The 16,535-nt window shown below is 46.4% G+C and overlaps 1 protein-coding gene across 1 annotated transcript in view; it reads left to right on the top strand.

Annotated features, from left to right (window-relative positions):
* Window positions 1-16,324, top strand: part of SPEN (spen family transcriptional repressor) — a 72,755-nt gene extending 56,431 nt beyond the window's left edge. The window contains exons 9-15 of the mRNA XM_037146093.2: window positions 867-980; window positions 2,683-2,783; window positions 4,470-12,672; window positions 13,084-13,596; window positions 13,993-14,187; window positions 14,502-14,660; window positions 15,118-16,324. Of these exons, the coding sequence (XP_037001988.2) occupies window positions 867-980; window positions 2,683-2,783; window positions 4,470-12,672; window positions 13,084-13,596; window positions 13,993-14,187; window positions 14,502-14,660; window positions 15,118-15,249 (9,417 nt within the window). The 3' untranslated portion in view covers window positions 15,250-16,324. The remainder of the gene's footprint in view (window positions 1-866; window positions 981-2,682; window positions 2,784-4,469; window positions 12,673-13,083; window positions 13,597-13,992; window positions 14,188-14,501; window positions 14,661-15,117) is intronic.
* The last annotated feature ends 211 nt before the right edge of the window (window positions 16,325-16,535 follow it).

The raw sequence follows: 16,535 nt of genomic DNA, 5'->3' as shown, positions 1-16,535 counted from the left end.
ATTTTTAAATAGATGGGAAGGGAGAGAGGAAAAAGAGAGGGAGAAAAAACAGTGTGTTGTTGCTTCTTGGGCACCCCCCACCAGGGACCTGGCCTGCAACCCCGTCATGTACCCTGACTGGCAACCCTTTGGTTCGCAGAAGGGTGCTCAACCCACTGAGTCACATCAAGCCAGGGCTTTTTTAAAAAAGACTCTATTTATTTTTAGACAAAGGGGAAGGGAGAGAGAAAAAGATGGGGAGAAACATCTATGTGCGAGAGAGAGACATCAGTTGGTTGCTTCTCACACATCCACAACTTGGGGACCTAGGCCCACAACCCAGGCATATGTGTCCTGACTGGGAATGAAACCGGTGATCTTTTGGTTCACAGGCAGGCACTTGGTCTACTGAGTGATACCAGCCTAAATAACCAGCCTAGGGCTTAAATAATGTTGTTTTGTTCAATGTCATTTCATTAACATGGTTGATTAGATGCCCCAGGAATAGAACTTACTTTATTTCTAAGCAATTAGTCTGTCGTAAGTTTAGTTTCATTATATGTCATTTTGAATAAAGTCACGGCGTTAAGTGATGATTTACTATATAGTACGATATTCAGTCCACGTGGAAAACAAAAGTAAAATACAGAAAAACAAAATAAGGGCATAGTATACCTCAAGACACAGTGGCCATGATTCTAAACAGTCCCTACACATTTAGTGTTTTCACTACAACATGCATCATCAGTGAAAGCCAGGATTTTTTTCTGGAATAAAATGTATGTATATTTTTTCTTGCAGTGTCTTTGTAACTTAGGATTTTGTTGATAGTGACACTTAAGTTTAGTGGCTGAGGCTCTTACTTTTTGTTTGTTTGTTCTTTACAGGTGGTGTTTGACCGCTTAAAAGGCATGGCCCTGATTATCTACAATGAAATTGAATATGCACAAACGGCTGTAAAAGAGACCAAAGGGAGGAAAATCGGTGGGAATAAAATTAAGGTGTGCAGAAGGACTTTAAAGAGAAGCAAAACAAAATCGTGTTCAGATCCGCGCTCTTAATTACTGGCACTTTGTAGGTGGCCAGTGAGCAGAGTGGTTTACATGATATGCATTGTATGGCCTCAGTTTTTGGTTTTGGTTTTGGTTTTTTTTTAAATCCTCACCTGTGGATATTACATTTTATTTATTTTTAAAGATTTTATTTATTTTATTTTTTAGAAAGGGGAAGGGAGAGAGAAAGAGAGGGAGAGAAACATCAATGTGTGGTTGCCTCTCCCATGCCCCTACCAGGGAGGGACCTGGCCCGCAACCCAGGCATGTGCCCTAGAATCAGATTGGTGACCCTTTGATTCACAGGCCAGCACTCAACCACCAAGCCACACCAGCCAGGACTGTTTCTATTAGATTTTAGAGAGAGGAAGGGAGAGAGAGAAACATTGATTGGTTGCCTACCTCCGTACATGCCCTGATCAGGGCTTGAACCTGCAACTGAAGTATGTGCCCTGACCAGGAATTAAACTTGCAACCGCCTGGTGTACAAGACAATGCTGCAACCAACTGAGCTATCGGTCAGGACTGACCTCAGTTTTTAAGGAAGATATTACAATTTTTATACTTGACTACCTGAGAGCACAGAGTCTTTTAGACTATTAGGCAGATGTTTTAGGAACATTTTCTAAAAATCATCTCATTCAAGAAATTGTGCTTCTCTGTGTCCTGAGTACTTGATGCTCACACATATACTTTTGGTGCAGGGTGGCCCATGGTCACCTGTGAGCATCTGTACACCCAAGAGCTTGAAGTATCAGTCAGTCTAGCCTCCTGTATGATCCTCTCTTTCCCTTCTTCCCTCCTCCTAAAGAGTGGGTAAACACTGAAAACATGATACTTTGGTGTTTTTGTTTAAATACTTTTCGTGGTAGCTTGAGGGAATTTATAAAATTTTTTAAATTTTTTATTTATCTTTAGAGGGCAAGGGAAGGAGAGAGGGAGAAAAACATCAATGTGTGGTTGCCTCTCGTGCGTCCCCTTCTGGGAACTAGTCTGCAACCCAGGCATGTGCCCTGACTGGAAATCAAACCGTGATCCTTCGGTTCACAGGCCCACGCTCAATCCACTGAGCTGCACCAGCCAGGGCAGAATTTATAAATTTAACTATGGTGGTTAGATTGAAATAAGTCTTTTCAAGATAAGATATTGATAGAGGAAAAAAATAATTGATGAATGATGGGTATGGTATGCTTCTTAGTAATAACTCTGAGGCCCAGCTGTGAGTAAAGTTTCAGTGTTCTTTCATGTTTTATTTTATGTTCTAACTATGGTTCCAGAAAATTTATGCACAACAGATTGCTTGGATTTAGTAGTCTGGTTTGATTATTTAATTGACAACCTAGAGTCTGCCTAGGTATCATTTCAGTTTTCTATTTTTGCTTTTCTCAATCCTTCAGGATTGGGTGTTAGAACTTTGTAATTCTCTATCAAGATTTGTATAGAATTTGAGAGAGATTTCAGATTAACAAAATACTGTTTCAATTATGAGGGCTATTTCACTTAATTGAGAAAAAGCGTTCTTGCCTGAAATTTATCGAGTCTATTTTGGGAAGAATTTTTAAGTTTGGTAACATTTTTCATTATTTAAATTTGAAACTTGCATCACACATCTGCTGTTTGTTTGTTTGTTTGTTTGTTTGTTTGTTTTAAGGTGGATTTTGCAAATCGGGAAAGCCAGCTGGCATTTTATCACTGTATGGAAAAATCTGGTCAAGATATCAGAGACTTTTATGAACTGCTAATGGAAAGAAGGTATGTATTTTAAAGTTGTTAGCATTGCTTATTTTACACATTTCTAATACATACAATTGAAATGTTATTAAATTTCTTTTTCCATCCCTTATTTCTACTTGTACTCCACAAAGCTCTTCCCTTCCATCAGAAACACAGGTTTATTTTTATGAATCCAGTTTTCATGTGGCTCACAGGGGTTGGGGTGATCTATCTATATTTCTCACTGATTTCTGCAGTTTGAAAGAGTTGTTGTTTTGCCACATGATATATACAAATCATCCTGCTGTACAGTTTTAAATGAAATATAATAACATGTTGAAATACATTATAAACGATTAAATGCTCCATATATTTAGTAATGACAACATCTAGTTGTCAACAAGCATGTGCTCATACAATTAATTTTCTAAGAAAACAAACTTTCAAAAGACTATCAAGATTTTAGTTTTAAACTCAAATCTCTTAGTTTGTAAGCCCAAACATAAATGACTAACTTTAACAATGTAAAAAGTAAACCTTATTTCCCCTTGTTAATTTTTTCAGTGAGTCACAGTATGTAGTATTTGATAGTTTTTCTCTTCTTTTAAGAACAAATGTAGTTCAGGATCATTTAAGATTCATAGTCTGAATCAGGCTATTTGTGTTAACTCAGGCTGTTTCTGCTAGCTTAAAACTGACCCCAAATTGACTGATTTCTTTTTAGACTGAATATTAAAACATTCTAACAAAATGTCATCAGATTTTTCAGTTGTTCATCACATTGCAAATTGGAAACTATTTTCCAATCTATTTTCCAAACTATTTTCAAGTATATCATCCATATACTTGATCAAGCTGTTTGTCCAAACATGCCTGTGAGATGAAATCTTCTGGGTTGTTACCACTAGATCTCCTGTACACATGTGTTAGACAAAAGGCTGTGTGTGAGACATGCCTTTGGACATCCAAGTTCAAGTATAAAAAGGCTCTGTGACAAGGATGAGCCAAGTCCTGAGTGGGTTGCCAAAAACCTGTTGAATGCATTGCCTTTTTACTGCCTCTTCTTGCCACCTCATTATTATTTAAATCATAGAACATATATATTTCTTTGATTCATTTCCATGTAGAATATTATACAGTGGTCACTGAACACTGTAAAAACCTTGGAAGGTTTTTAAATGAAAAATGTTCCCCACAGCCAAATTCCCAAAAGCTCAACCTTGATTGTTTTTCACTAGTAGTTAGTAAAAAATGCTTTACCTCTAGTGATAGTTCAACTCAGGAATGCAAGTGATGGCCCATTTGCCTAAGGGCTTAAAGTTTAAGTAGCATTTTATTTATTCCCTCAAATACTATGTCCAGAACACAGTGTATTTGTTACCCAAGTTGTGGTAAGAATATCTTTTGGCAAAAAAGTCATTGTAAAAGATTTAGATTTTGATGTGATACTCTTTAATACTAGTGCTTATTGTAAGTCACAATACCCAACACTAAAAGAACAAAAAGGGTTGAACTACTGCTACCCAATAGAAATACATAATGTAAGCTACATCTGTGATTTTAAGTTTTCTCGGAGCCATGTTAAAAAGTAAAATTAAATATAGTACAGATCTAATGACTAAATAATGGCAAAGATTTTTAGAAGCAGGACTTTGTAATCTTACATGTATGATTTGATATAAAATGACAAACAAAAGAATTTATGTGTTTTTTGTTTTTTGGCAGAGAGGAAAGAAGAGGTTCTTATGACTATAGCCAAGATCGAACATACTATGAGAATGTTCGTACTCCAGGCACATATGGCGATGATTCCAGACGGGACTATCCAGCTCGAGGGAGAGAATTTTACTCAGAATGGGAAACTTATCAAGGAGACTATTATGAATCTCGGTATTATGATGATCCTCGGGAATACAGGGATTATAGAAGTGATCCTTATGAACAAGATATTCGGGAATACAGTTACAGGCAACGAGAAAGAGAACGTGAACGATTTGACTCTGACCGAGACAGAGACCATGAGAGGAGGCCGATTGAACGCAGTCAGAGTCCCGTGCACTTGCGACGCCCACAGAGTCCGGGAACATCTCCTTCACAATCAGAGAGATTGCCAAGTGATTCTGAGAGGAGGATTTATAGCCGGTCCTCAGACCGGAGTGGCAGCTGTAGCTCACTTTCCCCTCCAAGATACGATAAACTTGATAAATCTCGTTTGGAACGCTATACAAAAAATGAAAAGACAGATAAAGAAAGGACTTTTGATCCTGAGAGAATAGAAAGAGAGAGACGCTTAATAAGGAAGGAGAAAGTGGAAAAGGACAAAACTGACAAGCAGAAACGAAAAGGAAAAGTCCATTCCCCTAGTTCTCAGTCTTCAGAAACAGACCAAGAAAATGAAAGAGAACAGAGTCCCGAAAAACCAAGGAGTTCTAATAAATTGAACAGAGAGAAAGCTGAAAAAGAAGGAATAGCAAAAAACCGCTTAGAACTCATGCCTTGTGTGGTTTTGACTCGAGTGAAAGAAAAAGAGGGGAAAGTGATTGACCATACTGCTTTGGAAAAGCTGAAAGCCAAGCTTGATAATGACACTGTTAAGTCTTCTGCCCTAGATCAGAAACTTCAGGTCTCTCACATAGAGCCTGCAAAATCTGACTTGTCTAAACTGGAGTCTGTTAGAATGAAAGTGTCAAAGGAAAAGGCACTTTCCAGCCACATAGAAGTGGTAGATAAGGAAGGTAGGCCCAAACCCAGGAAGCACCCAAAACCAGAGCAGTCTGCTGATGGGGTCAGTGCTGTGGATCTGGAAAAGCTGGAAGCGAGGAAAAGGCGCTTTGCAGATACCAATTTGAAAGCAGAAAGGCAAAAATCCGAAGTCAAGAAAAGTAGTCCAGAGATGGAAGATGCTCGGGTGCTTTTAAAAAAGCAGGCTGATGTATCATCTAGAGATGTCATTCTGCTGAGGGAAGGAGAGTCTGAAAGAAAGCCTGTGAGGAAAGAAATTCTTAAAAGAGATTCTAAAAAGATCAAACTAGACAGACTTAATGCTGTTCCCAGCCCCAAAGACTGTCAGGAGCTTGCCAGTATTTCTGCTGGGACTGGCCCAAGGCCCATCTCAGACTCACAAGCAAGGCTGGGAGAAACAGTAGGTGAATCTGTGGAAAACCAAGAAATTCAATCAAAAAAACCCACACCGTCAAAACCACAGCTCAAACAGCTACAGCTATCAGATGATCAAGGACCAGAGAGGGAAGATACTAGGAAAAACTATTGCAGTCTTCGTGATGAAGCACTTGAATGTAAATCAGGCCAAGAGAAACCACATGCAGTAAATACTGAAGAAAAAATTGGCATTGATATTGATCACACGCAGAGTTACCGAAAACAAATGGAGCAGAGTCGTAGAAAACAGCAGATGGAGATGGAAATAGCCAAGTCTGAGAAGTTTGGCAGCCCTAAAAAAGATGTAGATGACTATGAGAGACGTAGTCTTGTTCATGAGGTAGGTAAACCCCCTCAAGATGTCACTGATGACTCTCCTCCCAGCAAAAAGAAAAGGATGGATCATGTTGATTTTGATATCTGCACCAAGAGAGAGAGGAATTACAGAAGTTCCCGCCAAATCAGTGAAGATTCTGAAAGGGCTGGTTGTTCTCCCAATATCCGTCATGGTTCTTTCCATGAAGAAGATGACCCCATAGGCTCTCCTAGGCTAATGTCAGTAAAAGGGTCTCCTAAAGTAGATGAAAAGGGTCTCCCCTTTTCTAATGCAACAGTCAGAGAAGAATCCTTAAAATTTAATCCTTATGATTCTAGCAAGAGAGAACAGATGGCAGACATGGCCAAAATAAAGCTATCTGTCTTGAATTCTGAAGATGAACTAAATCGGTGGGACTCTCAGATTAAGCAGGATGCCAGCAGACTTGATGTGAGTTTCCCAAACAGCATAATTAAGAGAGACAGCCTTCGAAAACGGTCTGTTCGTGACTTGGAACCTGGCGAGGTGCCTTCTGATTCTGATGAAGATGGTGAACATAAATCCCACTCACCCAGAGCATCTGCATTATATGAAAGTTCTCGGTTATCTTTTTTATTGAGGGACAGAGAAGATAAACTACGTGAACGAGATGAAAGGCTCTCCAGTTCTTTAGAAAGGAACAAATTTTATTCTTTTGCATTGGATAAGACAATCACCCCAGATACGAAGGCTTTGCTCGAAAGAGCTAAATCCCTCTCTTCATCTCGAGAAGAAAATTGGTCTTTTCTTGACTGGGACTCTCGATTTGCTAATTTTCGCAACAACAAAGATAAAGAAAAAGTTGACTCTGCTCCGAGACCTATTCCGTCCTGGTACATGAAAAAGAAGAAAATTCGGACTGATTCAGAAGGAAAAATAGATGATAAAAAAGATGATCATAAAGAAGAAGAACAGGAAAGGCAAGAATTATTTGCTTCTCGTTTTTTACACAGCTCAATCTTTGAACAAGATTCCAAGCGCTTGCAGCACCTAGAGAGAAAAGATGAGGAACCTGACTTTGTTTCTGGTAGGTTATATGGGAGGCAGACATCTGATGGTGTGAACAGTGCAACTGATTTGATTCAAGAGCCAGTAGTTCTTTTCCATAGCAGATTTATGGAACTAACACGAATGCAACAGAAAGAAAAAGAAAAAGACCAAAAACCTAAAGAACTTGAGAAACAGGAAGATATGGAGGATCATCCCAAGACCCCAGAATCTACTTCTGAAAATAAAGAGTCAGAACTGAAACCCCCATCTTCCATTGGGCCTCCTTGTGGCACTGTTGTAGCTCCAGAGTTGACATCGCCATCAGTGGAGAAGACAGTAGGTGATAAAACAGGAGAGGTGCCTTTGGTGATGGAAGAGAAAACCACTGAGCCAGCCTCCATTTCAGAAGAGGCAAAACCTGCCTCTGAACCAGTTCCTGTTGTGGAACAACCTGAGCAAGCAGACTTGCCCCCAGGAGGGGACACCGAGAAGGATGCTGCCGGGACTCCATTAGTTGTTGGAGAAGGTTCATCAGTTGACCAGCTGCCTTATCTAGATGCCAAGCCTCCAACTCCTGGGGCCTCGTTTTCCCACGTAGAGACCAGTGGAGACCCAGAACCTGACAATACCCAACTACTTTCAAAACCGACTCAGAAGCCTAAGGAAGCTGATGAGCCAAAAGTGGAAAAGCCAGACCCAGCTGCTAGTGTTGAGCCCCTTGCAAATCAGAAAGCTGAAGTTGTTCCTGAGGTTCAGACTCAAGCTTCCGAAGATGTGGAGGTGGATCCTCCAGTTGCTACAAAAGAGAAAAAGCCAAACAAAAGTAAACGTTCCAAGACTCCAATTCTGGCAGCTGCAGCAAGTATCGTGGAAAAGCCTGTCACAAGGAAGAGTGAGAGGATAGACCGGGAAAAACTCAAGCGGTCCAATTCTCCTCGGGGAGAAGCCCAGAAGCTCTTAGAGTTGAAGATGGAGGCTGAGAAGATTACAAGGACTGCCTCTAAAAACTCAACCACAGACACTGAACACCCTGAGCCAAGTTTGCCCCTCAGCCGAACGAGGCGCCGGAATGTAAGGAGTGTCTATGCAACGATGGGTGACCATGAAAGCCGCTCTCCAATCAAGGAGCCTGTTGAGCAACCGAGAGTGACCAGAAAGAGATTGGAGCGGGAGCTGCAGGAGGCTGCGGCAGTCCCCACTACCCCTAGGAGGGGAAGGCCTCCAAAAACACGTCGTCGAGCTGAAGAAGATGATGAGACTGAGGCAAAAGAACCAGTTGAAACACTTAAACCAGCTGAGGGATGGAGATCCCCACGGTCCCAAAAAGCAGCTGCTGCTGGTGGCCCACAAGGGAAGAAGGGAAAAAATGAACCGAAAGTTGATGCTGAACGTCCTGAGGCAACCACTGAGGTGAGTCCCCAAGTAAATGCGAAAGAAAATAACACAAAATCTAAGACTGATAAAGAAGAAGCAGGAAGTGAACAGAAACGGGACAGAAAAGAAATTGGCACAGACAAAAATCCACCTGAAACCACCCCAGTTGAAGTGGTAGAGAAAAAACCAGCCCCAGAAAAAAACTCCAAGTCGAAGAGAGGAAGATCTCGAAACTCTAGGTCAGCAGTGGACAAATCAGCAAATCTGAAAGCCACGGATGCCACTGTCAGTCCTACTGTGGCTGCAGGCCCTGCAGAACTGGCCGTGGAGAAGGAAGCGGGGGTTGAGGCAGTGTCCCCCGAGAAGAGTGGGAGTCCCCCAGCAGAGGGTCTGTCATCTCAGGTAAACAGTAATCCAGCTGACCCAGACAAGGAGCCAGAGAAGGAAGATCTGTCTGCTTCTAAGCTGTCCCCAGAAGCGAATCAGCTAGCCAAGCAGATGGAGCTGGAGCAGGCTGTGGAGAACATTGCAAAGCTCACTGAAACCTCTGCCTCTGCGGCTTTCAAGGCGGCAGCTACAGATGCACCAGAGGGTCTCTCTGCAGAGGACAGGGACAAGCCTGTACACCAAGCAAGTGAAACAGAACTGGCTGCAGCTATTGGCTCTATCATCAATGACATTTCTGGGGAGCCAGAAAACTTCCCGGCACCTCCACCTTACCCTGCAGAATCTCAGACAGACCTGCAAACCCATTCTCAAGAGCAGCAGTCCCCTGAAGTGAGATTGGAGCCTGAGACTGATGAGGCTGTGTCTGGCATTTTGGAGACTGAGGCTACTACAGAATCTTCTGGGCCAGCAGTGAGTGCCCCTAACCCCTCAGCAGGCCTAGCAGATACCAAGGAAGCTGGAGGGAACAGCAGCGAAACCTCTCACCCAGTGTTGGAAACCACGGGATCAAAAGAAGCCGAAGTTGCTCTCCCTAGGAAAGACAAAGGGCGCCAGAAAACAACTCGATCACGCCGCAAACGGAATACAAACAAGAAAACAGCTACTGCAGAGAGGGCTACTGCAGAGGCTCCTGTCTCAAAAGCCAACCAAGTTCAAAGCAATAATAGTCCTGCTACAAATGAAGCAACAATGGTACAACCCTCAGAAACTCCACAGGAAGAAAAGCAGAATGAGAATCCGCAGGCCATTCCTCCAGAACCACATGCTTCTGACTCAAGTGAGATTCCCTCCGGGGAAAATTTGTCCCAAGAAAGCTGTGTTGAAGAAAAAACTCCAACCAAGATGACTGCCCACCCAGACCCTCCCCCTCCTTCGCAGCCAGCACTGGTGGATAATGAGCCCCAAGCAAGATTCAAGGTGCATTCCATCATTGAAAGTGATCCAGTGACCCCGCCCAGTGACTCAAGCATACCCACCCCCACAATTCCTTCTGTAACTGCAGCAAACCTCCCACCCCCTATAGCCTCTGCGGGGATCTTGCACCAGAGTCCCCCTACTAAGGTGACAGAGTGGATCACAAGGCAGGAGGAACCTCGGGCTCAGTCCACTCCATCTCCAGCTCTTCCCCCAGACACAAAAGCCTCTGACATTGACACTAGCTCCAGTACACTGAGAAAGATTCTCATGGACCCCAAATACGTGTCTGCCACAGGCGTCACTTCCACGAGTGTCACAGCTGCCATTGCAGAGCCTGTAAGCGCCGCCCCTTGTCTGCATGAGACACCACCCCCTCCAGTTGAATCTAAAAAGTCTCTCGTAGAAGAAAACCCAGCAGCTCCAGTAACGCATGTCTCTGACACACAGGCTTCAGAGATTCCAGTGGCCACTGACAAAGAAAAGGTGGCTCCAGTCATTGCTCCCAAAATTACTTCTGTTATTAGCCGCATGCCTGTCAGCATTGATTTGGAGAATTCACAAAAGATTACTCTGGCCAAACCAGCTCCTCAAACCCTGACTGGCCTGGTGAGTGCTCTGACTGGTCTGGTGAACGTCTCCTTGGTCCCAGTGAATGCACTGACTGGCCCAGTGAATGCCCTGAAAGGCCCTGTGAAGGGCTCGGTGACGACACTGAAAGGTTTGGTGAACACTCCTGCTGGCCCTGTCAACGTCCTGAAGGGGCCAGTGAATGTTCTGACGGGGCCAGTCAACGTTCTCACCACTCCAGTGAATGCCACTGTGGGTACAGTGAATGCTGCCACAGGCGTGGTGAGCGCTGCTGCAGGTGCGGGGAGTACCGCTGCGGGTGCAGTGACAGTCACAGCAGGTGCAGCAACTGCTGCATCTGGTGGCATGACCGCCACAACAACAGGTGCAGTGACTGTGGCAGGTGCAGTAATTGCACCACCAGCAAAGTGCAAGCAGAGATCGAGCATGAATGAAAACAGTCGGTTCCACCCAGGGTCTATGTCTGTGATTGATGAGCGCCCGGCCGACTCGGGCTCTGGAGCGGGGCTGCGTGTGAACACTTCCGAAGGGGTTGTGCTCCTGAGCTATTCAGGGCAGAAGACTGAAGGCCCACAGAGGATCAGTGCCAAGATTAGCCAGATCCCGCCGGCAAGTGCCATGGACATTGAATTTCAGCAGTCAGTGTCCAAGTCACAGGTCAAACCTGATGCTGTCACACCATCACAGCCACCGTCTAAAGGCCCTCAGGCTCCTTCAGGTTATGCAAATGTGGCCACCCATTCTACTCTGGTGCTAACTGCCCAGACGTATAATGCATCTCCAGTGATTTCATCTGTTAAGGCCGACCGTCCTTCCTTGGAGAAGCCTGAGCCCATTCACCTCTCTGTGTCCACACCTGTCACCCAGGGTGGCACAGTGAAGGTTCTCACCCAGGGCATAAACACACCGCCAGTGCTCGTTCACAACCAGTTGGTTCTCACCCCAAGCATAGTCACCACTAACAAAAAGCTCGCTGACCCTGTCACCCTCAAAATAGAGACCAAGGTTCTTCAGCCAGCTAACCTGGGGTCTGCTCTCACTCCTCACCACCCACCTGCTCTGCCCAGCAAACTGCCTGCAGAAGTAAACCATGTCACCGCGGGGCCCAGCACCCCAACCGATCGAAATGTCTCCCATTTGGCAGCCACAAAGCCAGATGCACATTCTCCTCGACCCAGTGGGCCTGCTCCATCTCCATTCCCAAGGGCATGCCATCCCAGCAGCACCACATCCACCGCGCTCTCCACCAATGCCACAGTCATGCTGGCTGCAGGCATTCCTGTGCCGCAGTTCATCTCCAGCATACACCCAGAGCAGTCTGTCATCATGCCACCCCACAGCATCACCCAGACTGTGTCCCTTGGCCACTTGTCCCAGGGTGAAGTGAGAATGAACACACCCACGCTGCCCAGCATCACCTACAGCATCCGGCCAGAGACACTTCACTCTCCTCGGGCTCCCCTGCAGCCCCAGCAGATAGAGGTCAGGGCCCCACAGCGGGCAGGCACACCCCAGCCAGCCACAGCTGGTATGTCTGCCCTGGCCTCCCAGCACCCTCCAGAGGAAGAAGTTCATTATCACCTCCCTGTTGCTCGAGCCACAGCCCCTGTGCAGTCAGAAGTACTGGTCATGCAGTCTGAGTACCGACTGCACCCATACACTGTTCCCCGGGATGTGAGGATCATGGTGCATCCTCATGTGACAGCAGTCAGCGAGCAGCCCCGGGCAGCAGATGGCGTGGTGAAGGTACCACCACCTAGCAAGGTGCCTCAGCAGCCAGGGAAAGAAGGTGCCAAGACGACAGATGCCAAAGCCATCCCTGCTCCTGCTCCTGCTCCTGCCCCAGCCCCTGCCCCTCACAGCGAGGCCCGAATCCTCACCGTCACCCCCAGCAACCAGCTTCAGGGCTTGCCTCTGAGCCCACCTGTGGTGGTGACCCACGGGGTACAGATAGTACACTCCAGTGGGGAGCTGTTTCAGGAGTACAGATACGGAGACATCCGTACCTATCACGGCCCGGCTCAGCTCACGCACGCTCAGTTTCCTGCCACCACCCCTGTTGGCCTGCCTTCCCGCACCAAGGCTGCTTCTACTCAGGTGAGGACCACCAGTTAGCCTTCAGGTGCAAACAGTGATTTAGGTGCCACTGTGTTTCCTAAAGTATGTCACTCTTTTTGTGTGTTTAAAGAGAAGGTTCCTGAATTTCAGGCTGAAGGGATCAGATCACAGCAGAGAGACTAGGGACAGGAAGGAGCTCTGTGGAAAATGGAGCAGTCTTCTGCTCCCCTGGGTGAAGAGGGGGGGAATAGGTTACCACCCCTTAACCAGAATCTTCAATCCTGAATGCCCAAGAGCATCACCAACAGATTGAAGCCCCTTCCGTGGCCCTAGCTGAAAGGAGATGCTTGCCCCTGATCCTGCCTGTGGCCCAGGCCAGTAGGTTTGGGGCTGGGGGTTGTGCATTACAGACTCTTGACTCTGTCCCTTTCTCTTCTCGTCCAACTCCAGGGTACTCCTCCTGAAGGTGAGCCCTTGCAAACCACTCAGCCTGTGCAATCTACACAGCCTGCGCAGCAGCCCTTGCAATCCACACAGCCTGTCCAGCCCACGCAGCCCTGCCAGCCCTCACAGCTTAGCCAGCCAGGCCAGCCACCAAGCAACAAGATGCCTCAGGTCTCCCAGGAGGCGAAGGGGACCCAGACAGGAGTAGAGCAGCCTCGCCTCCCAACCATACCTGCAAATAGACCAACTGAGCCTCATGTCCAGGTTCAGAGGACCCAGGCAGAAACAAGCCAGATCTCCTATCCTTCCCCTGTCTCTGTCTCCACCAAGCCTGACCTCCCGGGCCCCCTCCCTGCTCAGGCTGCCCCAAAGCAGCCGTTGTTTGTCTCTACAACCTCGGGCCCTAGCACCCCTCCGGGACTGGCTCTGCTGCACACTGAAGCCCAACCCTCCCCCAAACCAGATTGTTCTCCACACTTGACTTCCCAGAGGCCTGTGGATATGGTCCAGCTTCTGAAGGTAAGCCTGGGAGGGGTTCCCTACTACTCCCCTCCAAACTTTGTGCTCTGTTAAATGTCCTAAGATCAGCCCTGGCTGGTGTGGCTCAGTGGATTGAGCTCGGGCCTGCAAACCAAACAGCCAAGGTTCAATTCCCAGTCAGGGCACATGCCTGGATTGCAGGCCAGTTCCCAGCAGGGGATGCATGAGAGGCAACCATACACTGATATTTCTCTCGGTCTTTCCTTCTCCTCTAAAGATAAATAAATCAAATCTTTAAAAAATAATAAAATAAAATGTCCTAAGATCACCAGTTGACTTAGCCCAGTAAGCTACTGCCTGGGGCCATGCCCAGCATGGCTCTGCTCTCTAGTCATGAGTTCACTTCCTGTTCGTCCCCCCACCCTACCCCAACAGAAGTACCCCATCGTGTGGCAGGGCCTCCTGGCCCTCAAGAACGATACAGCTGCTGTGCAGCTCCACTTCGTCTCTGGCAACAACGTCCTGGCCCATCGGTCTCTGCCCCTCTCTGAAGGAGGCCCTCCCCTGAGGATTGCCCAGAGGATGCGGCTGGAGATCTCACAGCTGGAAGGGGTTGCCCGAAGGATGACGGTAAGACAGGGCCCAGGTGAGCAGCTGCCCCACCCCAGGGATGTAAGATGTGGGTGGCCCCCAGCTGCCTGTCTTCCTGGCTTATCATGGGATACAGCAATGGCATTCTTAGAGTGGATGACAGAGGACATGTTGTCTCCTCCAGGGGTATGAAATGCCTCTAGACGTAAAACGAGGCTTTTTTTTTTCATTCAGCAAACAAGAGGGTGGACCTTGGGGGCTTCTCTGGACATACAGGCTAAATCCCCTGGGTTGGCTAGGCTTCTGCGTGTTTTGAGGAAGCATTTGATCACTGATAGCTTCTTCTGTCCTAGGTGGAGACAGATTACTGTCTGCTGCTGGCTCTGCCCTGTGGACGTGACCAAGAGGATGTCGTGAGCCAGACCGAGTCCCTCAAGGCTGCCTTCATCACCTATCTGCAGGCCAAGCAGGCTGCAGGGATCATCAATGTTCCCAACCCTGGCTCCAATCAGGTCAGCCTCGTGCCCAGTGTCCTTTCTCAGTGCACACAGAGGTGGAGCTGGTCAGACAGTCTGACTAGGGTAGTGGCACAGATCTCCAGTGCTAGCTAGAGCAGTTCAAGAGTTTCTCAGAAAAGGTGGGCACAGGGCTTTCTGGGTGGAGGAAACAAGCAGAGTATATGGGTGGGGCCACCACTGCCCATCCTGGAGAGAGTCTGGAGACAGCTGAGACAATAGGTTTTTCTGTAGCTTAATGATACAGAAGAGGTTCACAGGGAGTTCATTTTTGTTTTCTGACACCTAGCTTTCTTTTGGTGGACAAAGTCACGGGGACATCAGCTGGTTAGGAACTGACTCAACCTGGCTGTCTGTGTTGGGCGTTTGGTTGGAAATGTTTAAAGGAGGAACAGCAGTGGGGAGGGGTATGAAGGCCGGGGATTCCCACTCTCATTCCTCTCCCCCTCTCCAGCCCGCCTATGTGCTGCAGATCTTCCCGCCCTGCGAGTTCTCCGAAAGTCACCTATCCCGCCTGGCCCCTGACCTTCTTGCCAGCATCTCCAACATTTCTCCTCACCTCATGATTGTCATTGCCTCTGTGTGAGCCACTGAATGGTCAGTCACCACTCAGTGTATTTTCCCAAGACTCTGCAGCAAAAAAAAAAACCACACAAAAAAAAACACAGGACAACCCAGCCAAGTGGAGGAAGAAGCTGCCGAAGGGGACAGGCTCCACTGCCTGACGGCCAGCCTGGCCCTCCTGCCTGCCCGCCTGAGCCAGGCGGGCAGGCTCCTCTGGGCAGTGGTGCTGCTACTATGTATGTTTACATGACATTTAGCCCAAGGACAGACCACCAACCGATGGACACACAGACACCTTGGGGCTGGGTTTCTCTCTCCTCTTTTTGGAGAAAAGAAACAGGGCAGTGGAACTTTTTTTTTGTTTTTAACAAGAAAACGGAACTGCCTTTGCACTAAATTAGTGACTTGGACTTTCGCATCGTGAAGACAGGCTGTGGCACTCTGGACGTCCTGGAGTGCACTCACACACGTCGGGACTCGAATGCAGGACTCAAACTTCTGTGGAAACCGTGGGGTCAAGGAACATTTCATTGGGTTGTTTTGTCCCTACACCCTCTCTTCCCCTTGCTCATTTGGCTGTCACCTTTCTTAATTCTGCCACCACCGTCTTTGATTCACCCAGGATGTACAGCTTAGTTGACAAAGAGCAAACTGAAGGATTTTCTTTCTTGGTGGGATGTGCAGAACTTGGGATGTATGTATATATAAATATATAATATATATAAATATATATAATACTGACTTAAAAATCAAATTCCCCTGACATACATTTTTTTTTAATCTGTGCCAAAAATGTGTTTTCAGAGAAAATCTTATTTTCATACTCAGACTTTGTATTGTCACTCATTTGTATAAGTGCGCTTCGTTACAGCACGGGCCCTGCTCCCGCCATCTGGAAGTGTCACGTGTACACACACACACACACACACACACACACACAGACTACAAAAAGACTGGCTTCCCACTTCCTATGTGACCTTGACCTCTCCCACAACTTCCTAACACTTTTTAATTTATGAAACTGTTTTTCTCAGCGCAGTTTTGTTTTGTGTGTCCATTGGATTACAAACTTTATTAAAAAATACAAAACATGTCAAGTGTGGATGTGATTGTCACTGGGCAGAGAACCATGTGTTTTTGGCTTATGGGACTAGCGAGCTCTAGTCCCACTTTTGCTTTCTTCCTAAGTAGAGGACCTATTCCCTTTCTGCCACTTAATCCTCCCAAGGATCATTTTTATCTCATACAAAAGAGATCATCACAGACTGAATGTGGACCATTTTTCAATGCCGTGGTGGTGAAAATACC

The sequence above is a fragment of the Artibeus jamaicensis genome, unplaced genomic scaffold (assembly GCF_021234435.1).
Source record: "Artibeus jamaicensis isolate MK-2021 breed Jamaican fruit bat unplaced genomic scaffold, CSHL_Jam_final scaffold_847, whole genome shotgun sequence".
Taxonomy (NCBI): Eukaryota; Metazoa; Chordata; class Mammalia; order Chiroptera; family Phyllostomidae; genus Artibeus; species Artibeus jamaicensis.
This window is presented reverse-complemented; position numbering and strand designations above follow the sequence as displayed.